This window comes from Cetorhinus maximus, chromosome 20, assembly GCF_964194155.1.
Source record: "Cetorhinus maximus chromosome 20, sCetMax3.hap1.1, whole genome shotgun sequence".
NCBI classification, from domain to species: Eukaryota; Metazoa; Chordata; class Chondrichthyes; order Lamniformes; family Cetorhinidae; genus Cetorhinus; species Cetorhinus maximus.
In genome coordinates, this window is record NC_135898.1 from 21,545,076 (window position 1) to 21,562,512 (window position 17,437).

At 53.9% G+C, this 17,437-nt stretch overlaps 1 protein-coding gene across 1 annotated transcript in view; it reads right to left on the bottom strand.

Moving 5' to 3' along the window:
• Window positions 1-17,437, bottom strand: part of LOC144694755 (myoferlin-like) — a 143,929-nt gene that overhangs the window by 105,455 nt on the left and 21,037 nt on the right. The window contains exons 3-4 of the mRNA XM_078565328.1: window positions 1,923-1,983; window positions 87-241 (exon numbers count right to left, since the gene is read on the bottom strand). Of these exons, the coding sequence (XP_078421454.1) occupies window positions 87-241; window positions 1,923-1,983 (216 nt within the window). The remainder of the gene's footprint in view (window positions 1-86; window positions 242-1,922; window positions 1,984-17,437) is intronic.

Genomic DNA, 17,437 nt, shown 5'->3' on the forward strand with positions numbered 1-17,437 from the left:
GTCATTGTAACCAACTGTGAGACTGTGCATTGGTGAATGATTCATGACGGCACACTTGGTTTTCGTACACAGTTCCCCCCTTTTACCTGGAAGTCCTGTGGTTTGTCTGAAAGCTTCCTCATGAGCTTTGCTGTTCCCTTGACAGAGCCACTTTCTGGTGACGGAGATTGAGATCTCAACGGAAGCTCTTGAAATCTGGGAATGTCTGTGATGTCCTCCCGCTCTGGACGTCCCACTTTGCCTGAGAGGAATACAGATCGAGTATTGTCTGGAGGACTCGCACTCGCACGCACCCCTCCCATTAGAAGGAAAGGGAATTTTCCGACTCTTGCTCGTGACAAATCCAGTGTCACACAGATGACAGAATTGTTGATTCACATGGACAAGTGACCATTAAAAATAGAGGGAACTGGGGGATGGAGGGGACACAGTCATGCCAGGTGATCTCTGCACTTCCACAGGACTGGCACCTGAGACAGGTACAAGTTTGAGAGTAACACTCTAATCTCCCCAGCTTTGCCTAGCATAAAAGGCAGACCAACCGCAGACTGGGTGACCACTTTGAGGAACACCTTTGTGCAAGTATGATCCCCAAGCTTCCGGTGGCCTGTCAGTTTAGTTCTCCACTTGCTCTCACACTGACATCTCTGTCCTTGGCCTGCTGTACTGTTCCAGTCAAGCTCAATGTAAGTTTGAGGAACAGCACCTCAGTTTTCAATTAGGCACCATCCACACCCACCCCGCCAACCCCTTGCTCAAACCCTATTACATCTCTGATTTTTCCCAGTTCTGATGAAAGATCATCGACCTGAAATGTTAACTCTGTTTCTCTCTCCACAGATACTGCCAGACTCTGCTGAGTATTTTCAGCGTTTTCTGTTTTTATTAACTTTATAGGCTCACCTTTGTGCGCTTTCCAGTTTTTGCACACCCACATGAGGCATCCAGGGGAGGTACAGCATGGTTAGATGTAGAGTCAAGGTCCCTTTACTGTAGTCCAATAACCAAACTCAGAACAAGAAGCCAATTAGCCCCTCAAGACTCTTCCACCATTCAATGAGATCATAGACTATCTGTATCTTAACTCCATCCACCCACCTTGCCTCCATTCCCCTCAATACCCTCTTGATTTCAAATGATTGATCAAGCTAACATCTACAGCTTTTTGGAAGAGAGAGCTCCAGACTTCTACCGCCCTTTTGCATGGAGAAGTGTTTTCTTACTTCTCTCCTGAATGGCCTAGTTCTGATTTTCAGGTTGTGTCCCCTTGTCCTAGACTTCCCTCACCAGCGCAAAGAGTTTCCCTTGATCTACCCTATCAATCTTCCTTACAGAATCCTAAAACCCTCAACAAAATCTCTTGTCAACCTTCGATACCCAGGGAATAAGAACCTAGTTTATGTAATCTTTCCTCACCGCCTAACCAGAGCTTTGTGCAGCTGCAACAAAACTCTCTATCCTTTACCATCTTGACCTCTAATTATAAAAGGTTAACTTTCATGAGCATTTTTGATTTTTTTTTGTGTGTGTTTGATTTTAACCTTTTGGTGATCTGTGTACACAGAGTCATAACAGCACATAATATGTCTTTTCGGGCCACTGACCAAGCCTGCTCTCTGCAGACCCTTAAAGCTCCTTGGGTCATCCCAGTTTGTAACTTTTGACCATTTGGAAAGATTCAGGTCTATTATTTTTTGGTCCAAAAATGGACGACCTCACACTTAATTGCGCTGAAATCCATTCACTGCCGTTTCCAGTCGCTGATCCGAGCGACATCTCTCTGTAAATTTATGCTGCCGTGTTGACCAGTGTCACAGTTTCCCAACACCAGCCATGCTCTGTGATCGCCAGGTTTAGAGTCAATTACTGTTGCTTAACACAAAACTCACAAAAAAAGATGTTTTATTAAGTGTCTCACTTACCCTCCATCTTCTCTTTTTTATCCACGAATGGCTCATAGAAGATTTCGAAGCTGAGCATGTTCTGAAAACAAGGGGGAGGTGAAAAGCAAATGCATAAATTCCCACCAGTTCTGTTTCTGCTTCATCCCCAGCCCCACCCCAGTCCGGATTCTGCCGAGGTCCAAGCATTGGTCACCCTCTATCACCCCCGTCGAAACTCCATGTTTCATGCAAGACTGGCAGAAGGCTCCCTCGGTCACGGTGGGCCGCATAGCAACAGCTTGCATTTACGTACAACACCTTGCATTTATATAGCAGCACTTTGAACATAGCCAAACTTAGCTTATGTGCTTTGCAAGAGTCTGATCAGGCAAAGTATGACATCGAGGCACCAAAGGAGTCATTAGGGCAGGTGACTATGATATTGATCAAAGAAGGAGATTTTAAGGAGCATCTTAAAAGGTGAGAGGGAGGTAGCGAGGCAGAAAGGTTAAGGAAGGCTTCAGGCCCAGGCCGCTGAAGGCACAACCGCCAATGGTGCGGGGTGGTGGGGGGGGTGGAAGTGTTACGTTCTGTCAATTGCATTGTTAAGGTTAAGGATAAATAGGTGGAGGGTATTGATTAATTAAGTATCAGAAAAAGGGACTACTGGGACACTGGGTTGGTAGGTAAGAGGCAGAGATAAGTAATGCTGCGTTCTGTGATTAAACCTACTATCAAGAAAAGGGTCTGTGTCTAGAATTATTCTTCACCACCCGGCTTGACATCATTATAACAAAGAGGAAGTTGGGGATGTTCAAAACCCCGAATCGGAGGAGCGCAGAAATCTCAGAGGTCTGGAGGAGGTTACAGAGATAGGCAAGGGCAAGGCCATGGAGTGGTCTGAACGCAAGAGGAAGAATTTTAAGATCGAGGCTTTGCTGGATTGGAAGCCAATACAGGCCAACGAGCACAGCGGTGAGACGTGAAATGGACTTGATGCAAGATAGGATACGGGGCTCAGCAGTTTGGATGAGCTCAGGTTTGTAGTGGGTGTAAGGTCGGAGTACAGGCAGGAGAGAGCTAGATCAGCTTTACATCACAACAACAATCTCACCTTCGTTTTTTGTTTCCTCTTATCCAGCAGAGGAACTTTGACAAAAGATACATTTTTGCTCCTCTCTCCAACCAGATTGGCAAGCCGGACGTTGATGGACCCAAGAGGTCTGTGCAGAACAAGGAAGATAAAATCCAGTCACCACGGGTTAAATTATCACTCAACACAGTGCCATTCCATTCACTTAACTACCTTCATCACTGACAACTCAAAACAGGACATAGAAACTAAGTTTATTTTCAAGGCTGGCAGGCAAAGGGTCACAAAGAGAACCTAACCATCGCCCCTTGACATTCAATGGCATTACTATCACTGAATCCCCCATTATCAACATCCTGGGGGTTACCATTGACCAGAAACTAAACTGTACTTGCCTATAAATACAGTGGCTATAAGATCAGGTCAGAGGCTAGGTATCCTGCGGCGAATAACTCACCTCCTGACTCCCCATGACCTATCCACCATCTACAAGGCACAAGTCAGGGGTGTGATGGAATACTCTCCGCTTGCCTGGATGAGTGCAGCTCCAACAACACTCAAGTAGCTTGATAACCATCCAGGACAAAGCAGCCCTATTGATTGGCACCACATCCACAAACATTCACTCCCTCTACCACCAACACACAATGGCAGCAGTGTGTACCATTTACAAGATGCACTGCAGAAACTCACCAAGGCTCCTTCGACAGCACCTTCCAAACCCACGACCCCTACCATCTAGAAGGACGAGGGCAGCGGATACATGGGAACAACACAACCTGGAAGTTCCCCTCCAAGCCACTCACTATCCTGACTTGGAAAAATATCGCCATTCCTTCACTGTTGCTGGGTCAAAATCCTGGAACTCCTTCCCTAACAGCACTGTGGGTGTACCTACACCACATGGACTGCAGCAGTTCAAGAAGGCAGCTCACCACCACCTTCTCCAGGGCAATTAGGGATGGGCCATAAATGTTGGCCTAGCCAGCGACGCCCACATCCCGTGATGAATAAAAGCAAAAATAATTGAATGATACAGCATAGTAGGAGGCCATTCAGCCCATCATGCCTGTGCCGGCTCTTTGAAAGAGCTATGTAATTCATCCTACTCTCCCTGGTCTTTCCCCATTAGCCCTGCAAAGTCTTTCTTTTCAAGTTCATATCCAAATCTCTTTTGGAGGTTACTATTCAATCTGCTTCCACCACCCTTTCAGAAAGTGAATTCCAAATCATAACTTGCTGCCCCTTTTGCCAATTATTTTAAATCTGTGTCCCTCCTGCCACTCCAGTTCTTCCCTAACCACTCTACCAAAACCGTTCATAATTTTGAATGCAAAATAAACAGATTTGAAAGGTCGGGCTATATTTCAGTTTTTAAACACTCATGCCACAAAGTCAACAGGGCCTAGGTTCAAACCCCACCTCACCACGTAATCCCATTTTCAGAATGCGACCAATGTTCACATGACTGATACCTGGGTTGGGGGTGGGGGTGGGGCACATTATCTGATGAGGAAAGGCTGGGCCTCTATTCATTGGAGTTTAAAAGAATGAGAGGTGATCTTATTGAACTATAGAAGATTCTGAGGGGGCTTGACAGGGTGGATGCTGAGAGGACGTTTCCCATTGTGGGATAGACTTGAACTAGGGGCCACAGTTTCAAAAAAGGGGTCTCCCAGTTAAGAAGGAGATGAGAAGAAATCTTTTCTCTGAGGGTCGTGAGTCTTTGGATCTCTCTGCCCCGGAGGGCGGTGGAGACTGGGTCAATGAACATTTTTAAGGCAGAGGTAGATAGGTTCTTGATGAATAACAGAGTTATCAGAGGTAGGCAGAACGTGGAGTTGAGACCATAATTAGATCAGCCACAATCTTATTGGCTGGGGAGCAAGCCAAATTCATTACTCCTGCTCCTAATTCATATGAGGCTGCACTTCGGATGAGAAGTTAAAGATAGGCTCCCTCTGCCTATTCAGTGTGAACGTTAACAATCCTTTCGGGGGTATTCAAAGCTGCAGCTGTCAGTTCTCCTACTCATCGTTCCTCCTTAAGCACTGCCAAAACAGGCTGACTTGCTCATTCACCTTATTGCCGTACGTGGGATCTTGCTGTGCGCAAAGTGGCAAATGTGTTTCCCTTAAAAAGCGAGGGCATCGACACATCAAAGTAATTCATTGGCTGTGAAGCACTGTGACATGGCTGGAGAGGTCTGATGAGGTGTAAAGGCAATGGAAGTTTTTTTTTTCTTTCTGCACTGGCCATCATTCTTTCCTCCACAAGAACCTGACTTATTTTTAGAGGTGTTTATTTGGTGGTTGGGGTTGCGGAGAGGGGGGGGATGTGGAGGAGCAAGAGGTGGGTTGGCGCTATGTGTCTAGGCCTCCTATGCAAATGCAATCCTGCTGGGAGTGTCTGGCTCGCGAACTGTCTTCCCTCTCTTTGGGCGCCAGTGTGTTTCCGTCATTTTATGTTTCTGGTTCAGAAACGTTCTGTCCGTTCTCTTTTCCCTCTTTGTCCCTTATGTTCGATGGCTTTGTGGTGGATGCTGGCAGGGGGGAAGCTGCAGTTCTCCCTCTCTCGCTGCGCCAGCCCTGGGAGCCCGACAACAGTCTGAGAGTGCCCTCAGCAGAAAGGAGCACCACAGAAACAGGCCATTTATCCCAAAGAAGTCTTTCTATACTTATCTGGGACTTTGGTGAGGCCACACCTGGAGTACAGTGCACAGTTTTACCCTCCATATCTAAGGAAGGATATACTTACATTGAAGCCCGTACAGTGAAAGTTTACTGGATTGGTTCCTGAGATACGAGGGTTACCCAATGATGAGGGGCTGAGTAAATTGGGCCTATTTTCTCTGGGGTTTAGAAGAACGAGAGACAATCTCATTGAAACAAGATTCTGAAGGGGCTTCACAGGGTAGACACTGAAAAGTTGTTTCCCCTGGGGTGTGGGTGTCACTGGCAAGGCCAGCATTTGTTGCCCATCCCTAATTGCCCTTGAACTGACCTAGCTAGGCCATTTCAGAGGGCAGTTAAGAGTCAACCACATTGCTGTGGGTCTGAATTCCCATGCAGGCCAGGCCGGGTAAGGGTGGCAGATTTCCCTCCCTAAAGGACATTACAACAATCGATGATAGTTTTACGGTGACCATACTAGCTTTATATTCAAAACTTATTAACTGAATTCAAATTCCATCAGCTGCCGTCATGGGATTTGAACCCATGTCCCCAGATCATTAGCATGGATGTCTGGATTACTAGTCCAGGATCATCACCATTATGCCGCCATCTCCCCCTGAATCTAGAACTGCCAGCCACACTCTGAGGATTAGGGGGTAATCATTTCAGAGAGAGATAAGGAGAGATTTCTTCACTCAGACGGTTGTGAATCTTTGGAATTCTCTACCCCAGAGGGTTGTGGCTGCTCCATTGTTGAATACATTCAAGGCTGGGATAGAGGGATTTTTGGTCACTTGTAGAATCAAGGGATACGGGGAGTGGACGGGCAAGTGGAGTTGAGGCAGGAGATCAGCCATGACCTTGTTGAATGGTGGAGCAGACTCAAGGGGCCGAATGGTCTACTCCTGCTCCTATTTCTTATGTTAACTGGTCCATGCGCTGTTTATGCTCCACAAGAACCAACTCCAACCAGACATCATCTCACTTTTGCAGCACTTTTCTAACCTGACTCCCCCAGTGCGTCTCGTGCTACACGCTGCTTTCTCCTCAGCCAAACTCTGAGAATTCCACTCTTTAACGACTTTGTTTGGCCATACAGAATATGAATGTGGGGACATCATCGCTGCTGAGTTTGGAAAATCACTGCTTTCATCCACTGCTAATTTTCAGTGGCTATTCTCCTTGGGTTTTTAAATTCTAGAATACGTTTTAAACCATTTAACCAACAGTTTTCACACTGAATTCCTTCATTAACACGTTGAGCAGCCTCTTCGCAAAGTGCAGAATAATGTTACCTGCCCTTTCCACTTATGTCTTTGCCTTTCAGATGAACTTGCAGGGAGGATCTGGCATCAAGAGGATGTCCTTTCAATTTAAAGTTCAGTGTCTAAAAGATTGAAAAGAGGAGTGGTGACAACTTGTTTTTAAAAATATCAACACAAACAGAAACTGGACCTGAAAGGAGGCTGTCTCCCTCCTTGTTTCACTCTACACTGCACACCCTTCCCTCCACCACCCTACACGGACACCCCTCCCTCAACCACTCTCCACTGACACCCCTCCCTCCACCACTCTACACTGACACCCCTCCCTCCACCACCCTACACTGACACCCCTCCCTCAACCACTCTACACTGACACCCTTCCCTCCACCACTCTACACTGCACACCCTTCCCTCCACCACCCTACACTGACACCCCTCCCTCAACCACTCTACACTGACACCCCTCCCTCAACCACTCTACACTGACACCCCTCCGTCAACCACTCAACACTGACACCCCTCCCTCCACCACCCCACACTGCACAACCTTCCCTCCAGCACTCTACACTGACACCCCTCCCTCCACCACCCTACACTGACACCCTTCCCACCACCACTCTACACTGCACACCCCTCCCTCCACCACCCTACACTGACACCCCTCCCTCCACCACCCTACATTGACACCCCTCCCTCCCTCCACCACCCTACACTGACACCCCTCCATCCACCACCCTACACTGACACCCCTCCCTCAACCACCCTACACTGACACCCCTCCCTCAACTACCCTACACTGACACCCATCCCTCCACCACCCTACACTGACACCCATCCCTCCAGCACTCTACACTGACACCCCTCCCTCCACCACCCCACACTGCACACCCTTCCCTCCACCACCCCACACTGTCACCCCTCCCTCCACCACCCTCCACTGACACCATTCCCTCCACCACCCTACACTGACACCCCTCCCTCCACAACCCTACACTGACACCCCTCCCTCCACCACCCTACACTGACACCCCTCCCTCCACCACCCTACACTGACACCCCTCCCTCCACCACCCTACACTAACACCCTCCCTCCACCACCCCACACTGACACCCCTCCCTCCACCACCCTACACTGACACCCCTCCCTCCACACGTCTTTCCAGATTCCACCCGATACTGCGCACATATCCCTCCACCATCCTATACTACACACCCCTCCCTCCCTGTGCCACCTTACACTGCACACCCCACACTCCTTGTGCCACCCTACACTGCACACCCCTCCCTCCTTGTGCCACACTACATTGCACACCCCTCCCACCCTGTGCCACCTTACACTGCACACCCCTTCCTCTCTGTGCCACCCTACACTGCACACCCCTCCCTCCCTATGCCACCCTACACTGCACACCCCACACTCCTCGTGCCACCCTACACTACACACCACTCCCACCGTGCCACCTTACACGGCACACCCCTTCCTCTCTGTGCCACCCAACACTGCACACCCCTCCGTCTCTGTGCCACCCTACACTGCACACGCCTTCCTGTCTGTGCCACTCTACACTGCACACCCTTTCCTCTGTACCACCCACACTGCACACCCCATCCTCTCTGTGCCACCCTAAACTGCACACCCCTTCCTCTGTGCCACCCTACACTGCACACCCCACACTCCTTGTGCCACCCTACATTGCACATCCCTCCCACCCTGTGCCACCTTACATTGCACACCCCTTCCTCTCTGTGCCACCCTACACTGCACACCCCTCCCTCCCTATGCCACCCTACACTGCACACCCCACACTCCTTGTGCCACCCTACACTACACACCGCTCCCACCGTGCCACCTTACACGGCACACCCCTTCCTCTCTGTGCCACCCAACACTGCACACCCCTCCCTCTCTGTGCCACCCTACACTGCACACGCCTTCCTGACTGTGCCACTCTACACTGCACACCCTTTCCTCTGTACCACCCACACTGCACACCCCATCCCCTCTGTGCCACCCTAAACTGCACACCCCTTCCTCTCTGTGCCACCCTACACTGCACACCCCTTCCTCTCTGTGTCACCCTACACTGCACACCCCTTCCTCCTTGTGTCACCCTACACTGCACACCCCTCCCTCCTTGTGCCACACTACACTGCACACCCCTTCCTACTTGTGTCACCTGACACTGCACACCCCTTCCTCTCTGTGTCACCCTACACTGCACACCCCTTCCTCTCTGTGCCACCCTACACTGCACACCCCTTCCTGTCTGTGCCACTCTACACTACACACCCCTTCCTCTGTGCCACCCACACTACACACCCTCCCTCACTTTGCCAGCCTACACTACACATCCCTTCCTCTCTGTGCCACACTACACTGCGCACCCCTTCCCCTGTGCCACGCGACACTGCACACCCCTTCCTCTCTGTGCCACCCTACACTGCACAAACCTTCCTCTGTGCCACCCTACACTGCACACGCCTCCCTACCTTAGCCACCTTACACAACACACCCCTCCCTCCTTGTGCCACCCTACATTGCACACCCCTTCCTCTGTGTCACCCTACACTGCACACCCCTTCCTCTGTGTCACCCTACACTCCTCGTGCCACCCTACACTACACACCGCTCCCACTGTGCCACCTTACACGGCACACCCCTTCCTCTCTGTGCCACCCAACACTGCACACCCCTCCGTCTCTGTGCCACCCTACACTGCACACGCCTTCCTGTCTGTGCCACTCTACACTGCACACCCTTTCCTCTGTACCACCCACACTGCACACCCCATCCTCTCTGTGCCACCCTAAACTGCACACCCCTTCCTCTGTGCCACCCTACACTGCACACCCCACACTCCTTGTGCCACCCTACATTGCACATCCCTCCCACCCTGTGCCACCTTACATTGCACACCCCTTCCTCTCTGTGCCACCCTACACTGCACACCCCTCCCTCCCTATGCCACCCTACACTGCACACCCCACACTCCTTGTGCCACCCTACACTACACACCGCTCCCACCGTGCCACCTTACACGGCACACCCCTTCCTCTCTGTGCCACCCAACACTGCACACCCCTCCCTCTCTGTGCCACCCAACACTGCACACCCCTCCCTCTCTGTGCCACCCTACACTGCACACCCTTTCCTCTGTACCACCCACACTGCACACCCCATCCCCTCTGTGCCACCCTAAACTGCACACCCCTTCCTCTCTGTGCCACCCTACACTGCACACCCCTTCCTCTCTGTGTCACCCTACACTGCACACCCCTTCCTCCTTGTGTCACCCTACACTGCACACCCCTCCCTCCTTGTGCCACACTACACTGCACACCCCTTCCTACTTGTGTCACCTGACACTGCACACCCCTTCCTCTCTGTGTCACCCTACACTGCACACCCCTTCCTCTCTGTGCCACCCTACACTGCACACCCCTTCCTGTCTGTGCCACTCTACACTACACACCCCTTCCTCTGTGCCACCCACACTACACACCCTCCCTCACTTTGCCAGCCTACACTACACATCCCTTCCTCTCTGTGCCACACTACACTGCGCACCCCTTCCCCTGTGCCACGCGACACTGCACACCCCTTCCTCTCTGTGCCACCCTACACTGCACACACCTTCCTCTGTGCCACCCTACACTGCACACGCCTCCCTACCTTAGCCACCTTACACAACACACCCCTCCCTCCTTGTGCCACCCTACATTGCACACCCCTTCCTCTGTGTCACCCTACACTGCACACCCCTTCCTCTGTGTCACCCTACACTCCTCGTGCCACCCTACACTACACACCGCTCCCACTGTGCCACCTTACACGGCACACCCCTTCCTCTCTGTGCCACCCAACACTGCACACCCCTCCGTCTCTGTGCCACCCTACACTGCACACGCCTTCCTGTCTGTGCCACTCTACACTGCACACCCTTTCCTCTGTACCACCCACACTGCACACCCCATCCTCTCTGTGCCACCCTAAACTGCACACCCCTTCCTCTGTGCCACCCTACACTGCACACCCCACACTCCTTGTGCCACCCTACATTGCACATCCCTCCCACCCTGTGCCACCTTACATTGCACACCCCTTCCTCTCTGTGCCACCCTACACTGCACACCCCTCCCTCCCTATGCCACCCTACACTGCACACCCCACACTCCTTGTGCCACCCTACACTACACACCGCTCCCACCGTGCCACCTTACACGGCACACCCCTTCCTCTCTGTGCCACCCAACACTGCACACCCCTCCCTCTCTGTGCCACCCAACACTGCACACCCCTCCCTCTCTGTGCCACCCTACACTGCACACCCTTTCCTCTGTACCACCCACACTGCACACCCCATCCCCTCTGTGCCACCCTAAACTGCACACCCCTTCCTCTCTGTGCCACCCTACACTGCACACCCCTTCCTCTCTGTGTCACCCTACACTGCACACCCCTTCCTCCTTGTGTCACCCTACACTGCACACCCCTCCCTCCTTGTGCCACACTACACTGCACACCCCTTCCTACTTGTGTCACCTGACACTGCACACCCCTTCCTCTCTGTGTCACCCTACACTGCACACCCCTTCCTCTCTGTGCCACCCTACACTGCACACCCCTTCCTGTCTGTGCCACTCTACACTACACACCCCTTCCTCTGTGCCACCCACACTACACACCCTCCCTCACTTTGCCAGCCTACACTACACATCCCTTCCTCTCTGTGCCACACTACACTGCGCACCCCTTCCCCTGTGCCATGCGACACTGCACACCCCTTCCTCTCTGTGCCACCCTACACTGCACACACCTTCCTCTGTGCCACCCTACACTGCACACGCCTCCCTACCTTAGCCACCTTACACAACACACCCCTCCCTCCTTGTGCCACCCTACATTGCACACCCCTTCCTCTGTGTCACCCTACACTGCACACGCCTCCCTCTCTGTGCCACCCTACACTGCACACGCCTCCCTCCCTTTGCCACCCTACACTACACACCACTTCCTCTCTGTGCCAAACTACAATGCACACACCTCCCTCTCTGTGCCACCCTACACTGCACACCCTTCCTCTCTGTGACACCCTACACTGCACACCCTTCCTCTCTGTGACACCCTACACTGCACACGCCTCCCTCTCTGTGCCACCCTACACTGCACACCCTTCCTCTCTGTGCCACCCTACACTGCACACGCCTCCCTCTCTGTGCCACCCTACACTGCACACCCTTCCTCTGTGCCAACCTACACAGCACACCCCTCCCTCCTTGTGCCACCCACACTGCAAACCCCTCCCTCACTTTGCCACCCTACACTGCACACCACTTTCTCTCTGTGCCACCTTACACTGCACACCCCTTCCTCTGTGTCACCCTACACCGCACACAACACCCTACTTGTGCCACCCTACACTGCACACCCCTCCCACCCTGTGCCACCTAACACTGCACGCCCTTCCTCTGTGTCACCCTACACTGCACACCCTTCCTCTCTGTGTCATCCTAAACTGTACACCCCTCCCTCCTTGTGCCACCCTACACTGCACACCCTTCCTCTCTGTGCCACCCTACACTGCACACCCCTCCCACCTTGTGCCACCCACACTGCAAACCCCTCCCTCACTTTGCCACCCTACACTGCACACCACTTCCTCTCTGTGCCACCTTAAACTTCACACCCCTCCCTCTGTGTCACCCTACACTGCACACCCCTCCCACACTGTGCCACCTAACGCTGCACACCCCCCCCACCCCATGCCACCTTACACTGCACACCCCTTCCTCTCTGTGCCACCCTACACTGCACACCCCTTCCTCTGTGCCATCCTACACTGAACATCCCTTCCTCTGTGCCACCCTACATGGCACACCCCTTCCTCTGTGCCACCCTACACTGCACACACCTCCCTCCCTTTGCCACCCTACACTACACACCACTTCCTCTCTGTGCCACCCTACACTGCACACACCTCCCTCCTTGTGCCACCCTACATTGCACACCCCTTCCTCTCTGTGTCACCCTACAAGGCACACCCCTCCCTCCCTTTGCCACCCTACACTACACACCACTTCCTCTCTGTGCCAACCTACATTGCACACCTCTCCCTCCTTGTGCAACACTAAACTGGACACACCTCCCTCACTGTGCCACCCTACACTGCACACCCTTCCTCTCTGTGTCACCCTACACTGCACACCACGTCCCCACTGTGCCAACCTACAATGCACACCCCTCCCTCCTTGTGCCACCCTACACTGCACACCCATCTCTCCTTGTGCCACCCTACACTGAACACCCTTCTTCTGTGTCGCCCTACACTGCACAACCTTCCTCTCTGTGCCACCCTACACTGCACACCCTTCCTCTCTGTGCCACCCTACACTGCACGCCCTTCCTCTCTGTGCCACCCTACACTGCACACCCATCTCTCCTTGTGCCACCCACACTGCACACCCTTAATCTCTGTGTCACTCTACACTGCACACCCCTCCCTCCTTATTCCACCCTACACTGCACACCCTTTTTCTCTGTGTCACCCTACACTGCACACCCCTCCCTCCTTGTGCCACCCTACACTGCACACCCTTCCTCTCTGTGCCAACCAACACGGCACACCCCTCCCTCCTTGCACCACCCACACTGCAAACCCCTCCCTCACTTTGCCACCTTACACTGCACACCACTTCCTCTCTGTGCCACCTTACACTGCACAACCCTTCCTCTGTGTCACCCTACACTGCACACCCCTCCCTCCTTGTGCCACCCATACTGCACACCCCTGACTCCATGTGCCACCCTACACTGCACACCCCTTCCTCTCTGTGCCACCTACACTGTACATCCCTTCCACTCTGTGCCACCTTACACTGCACACCCCTTCCAGCGTGCCACCTTACACTGCACACCCCTTCCCCGTGCCACCCTACAATGAACACCCCACCCTCCTTGTGCCACCCTACACTGCACAACCCTCCCTCCTTGTGCCACACTACACTGCACACCCCTTCCTCCTTGTGTCACCCTACACTGCACACCCCTCCCTCCTTGTGCCACACTACACTGCACACCCCTTCCTCCTTGTGTCACCTGACACTGCACACCCCTCCCTCTGTGCCACCCTACACTGCACACCCCTTCCTCTCTGTGTCACCCGACACTGCACACCCGTTCCTCTCTGTGCCACCCTACACTGCACACACACACCCTCTGTGCCACCCTACACTGCACACGCCTCCCTCAATTTGCCACCCTACACTGCACACCCCTCCCTCCCTTTGCCACACTACACAGCATACCCCTTCCACTCTGTGCCACCCTACACTGCACACCCCTCCCACCCTACACTGCACACCCCTTCCTCTCTGTGCCACCTACACTACACATCCCTTCCTCTCTGTGCCACACTACACTGCACACCCCTCCCTCTGTGCCACCCTACACTGCACACCCTCCCACCCTGTGCCACCCTACACTGCACACCCCTTCCTCGCTGTGCCACCCTACACTGCACACGCCTCCCACCCTGCGCCACCCTACACTGCACACCCCTTTCTCTCTGTGCCACCACACACTGCACACCGCTTCCTCTCTGTGCCACCCTAAACTGCACACCCCTTACTCTCTGTGCCACCCTACACTACACACCCTTTCCTCTCTGTGCCACCCTACACTACACACCCTTTCCTCTCTGTGCCACCATACACTGCACACCCTCCCTCCTTGTGCCACCCTACACTGCACACCCCTTCCTCTCTGTGCCACCTACACTACACATCCCTTCCTCTCTGTGCCACCTACACTGCACACCCCTTCCTCTGTGCCACCCTATGCTGCACACCCCTCCCCCTGTGCCACCCTACGCTGTACACCCCTTCCTCTGTGCCACCCTACCCTGCACACCCCTCACCTTCTGTGGCATCCTACAATGCACACCACTTCCTCTCTGAGCCAGCCGACACTGCACACCCCTTCCTCTCTGTGCCACCCGACACTGCACACCCCTTCCTCTCTGTGCCACCCGACACTACACACCCCTTCCTCTCTGTGCCACCCTACACTACACACCTTTTCCCCTCTGTGCCACTCTACACTGCACACGCTTCCCTCCCTTTGCCACCCAAAAATGCACACCCCTTCCTCTATGTGCCACCCTACACTGCACACCCCTTCTTCTCTGTGTCAGCCTACACTGCACACCCATTCCTCTCTGTGCCACTCTACACTGCACATGCCTCCTTCCCTTTGCCACCCTACAATGCACACCCCTTCCTCTCTGTGCCACCCTACACTGCACACCCCTCCCTCTCTGTGCCACCCTACACTGCACACCCCTCCCTCTCTGTGCCACTCTACACTGCACACCCCTTCCTATGTGCCACCCTACACTGCACACCCCTTCTTCTCTGTGCCACCCTACACTGCACACCCCTTCCTCTCTGTGCCACTATACACTACACACCCTTTCCTCTCTGTGCCACTCTACACGGCATTCGGCTCCCCCCTTGTGCCACCCTACACTGCACACCCCTTCCTCTGTGTCACCCAACACTGCACACACCCCTCACTCCTTGTGCCACCCTACACTGCACACCCCTCCCTCCTCGTGCCACCCAACACTGCCCAAGCCTTCCTCTGTGTCACCCTACACTGCACACCCCTCCCTCCTCATGCTACCCTACACTGCTCAAGCCTTCCTCTGTGTCACCCTACACTGCACACCCCTCCCTCCTTGTGCCACCCTACACTGCACATCCCTCCCTCATGGGGCCACCCACTACACACCCCTTCCTCTCTGTGCCACCGTACACTGCACACCCTTCCTCTCTGTGCCACCCTACACTGCACACCCATCTTTCCTTGTGCCACCCTACACTGCACACCCCCTCTTTGTGCCACCCTACACTGCACACCCTTCATCTCTGTGCCACCCTACACACCCCTTCCTCTCTGTGCCACCCTACACTGCACATGCCTCCCTCCCTTTGCCACCCTACACTGCACACCCTCCCTCCTTGTGCCACCCTACACTGCACACCCCTTCCTCTCTGTGCCACCCTACACTGCACACCCCTTCCTCACTGTGCCACCCTACACTACACACTCTTTCCTCTCTGTGCAACTCTACACTGCATTCACCACCCTCCTTGTGCCACCCTACACTGCACACCCCTCCCCCCTTGTGCCACCCTACACTGCTCAAGCCTTCCTCACTGTGTCACCCAAAACTGCACACTTCTTCCTCTCTGTGCCACTCTACACCGCACACGGCTCCCTCACTTTGCCACCCAACAATGCATACCCCTTCCTCTCTGTGCCAATCTACACTGCACACCCCTCCCCCTCTGTGGAATCCTACAATGCACACCCCTTCCTCTCTGTGCCACCCTACACTACACACCCCTCCCTCTCTGTGCCACCCTACACTGCACACCACTTCCTCTCTCTGCCACTCTACACTGCATATGCCTCCTTCCCTTTGCCACCCTACAATGCACACCCCTTCCTCTCTGTGCCACCCTACACTGCACACCCCTCCCTCCTTGTGCCACCCTACACTGCACACCCCTTCCTCTGTGTCACCCAACACTGCACACCCCTCACTCCTTGTGCCACCGTACACTGCACACCCCTCCCTCCTCGTGCCACCCAACACTGCACAAGCCTTCCTCTGTGTCACCCTACACTGCACACCCCTCCCTCCTCATGCTACCCTACACTGATCAAGCCTTCCTCTGAGTCACCCCACACTGCACACCCCTCCCTCCTTGTGCCACCCTACACTGCACACCCCTCCCTCAGGGGGCCACCCACTACACACCCCTTCCTCTCTGTGCCACCCTACACTGCACACCCATCTCTCCTTGTGCCACCCTACACTGCACACCCCCTCTTTGTGCCACCCTACACTGCACACCATTCCTCTCTGTGGCACCCTACACTGCACAACCTTCCTCTCTGAGCCACTCTACACTGCACAGCCTTCATCTCTGTTCCACCCTACACTGCACACCATTTCCTCTCTGTGAAACCCTACACTACACACCCCTTCCTCTCTGAGCCACTCTACACTGCACATGCCTCCCTCCCTTTGCCACCCTACACTGCACACCCTCCCTCCTTGTGCCACCCTACACTGCATTCACCTCCCTCCTTGTGCTACCCTACACTGCACACCCCTCCCTCCTCGTGCCACCCTACACTGCTCAAGCCTGCCTCTGTGTCACCCTACACTGCAAACCCCTCCCTCCTTGTGCCACCCTACACTGCACACCCATCCCTCCTTGTGCCACCCTACACTGCACACCCCTTCCTCTCTGTGCCAACCTACAATGCACACTCCTCGCACCCTGTACCACCCTACACTGCACACCCTTCCTCTCTGTGCCAACCAACACTGCACACCCCTTCATCTCTGTGCCACCCTACACTGTACATCCCTTCCTCTCTGTGTCACCCAACACTGTACATCCCTTCCTCTCTGTGTCACCCAACACAGCACGCCCCTCCCTCCA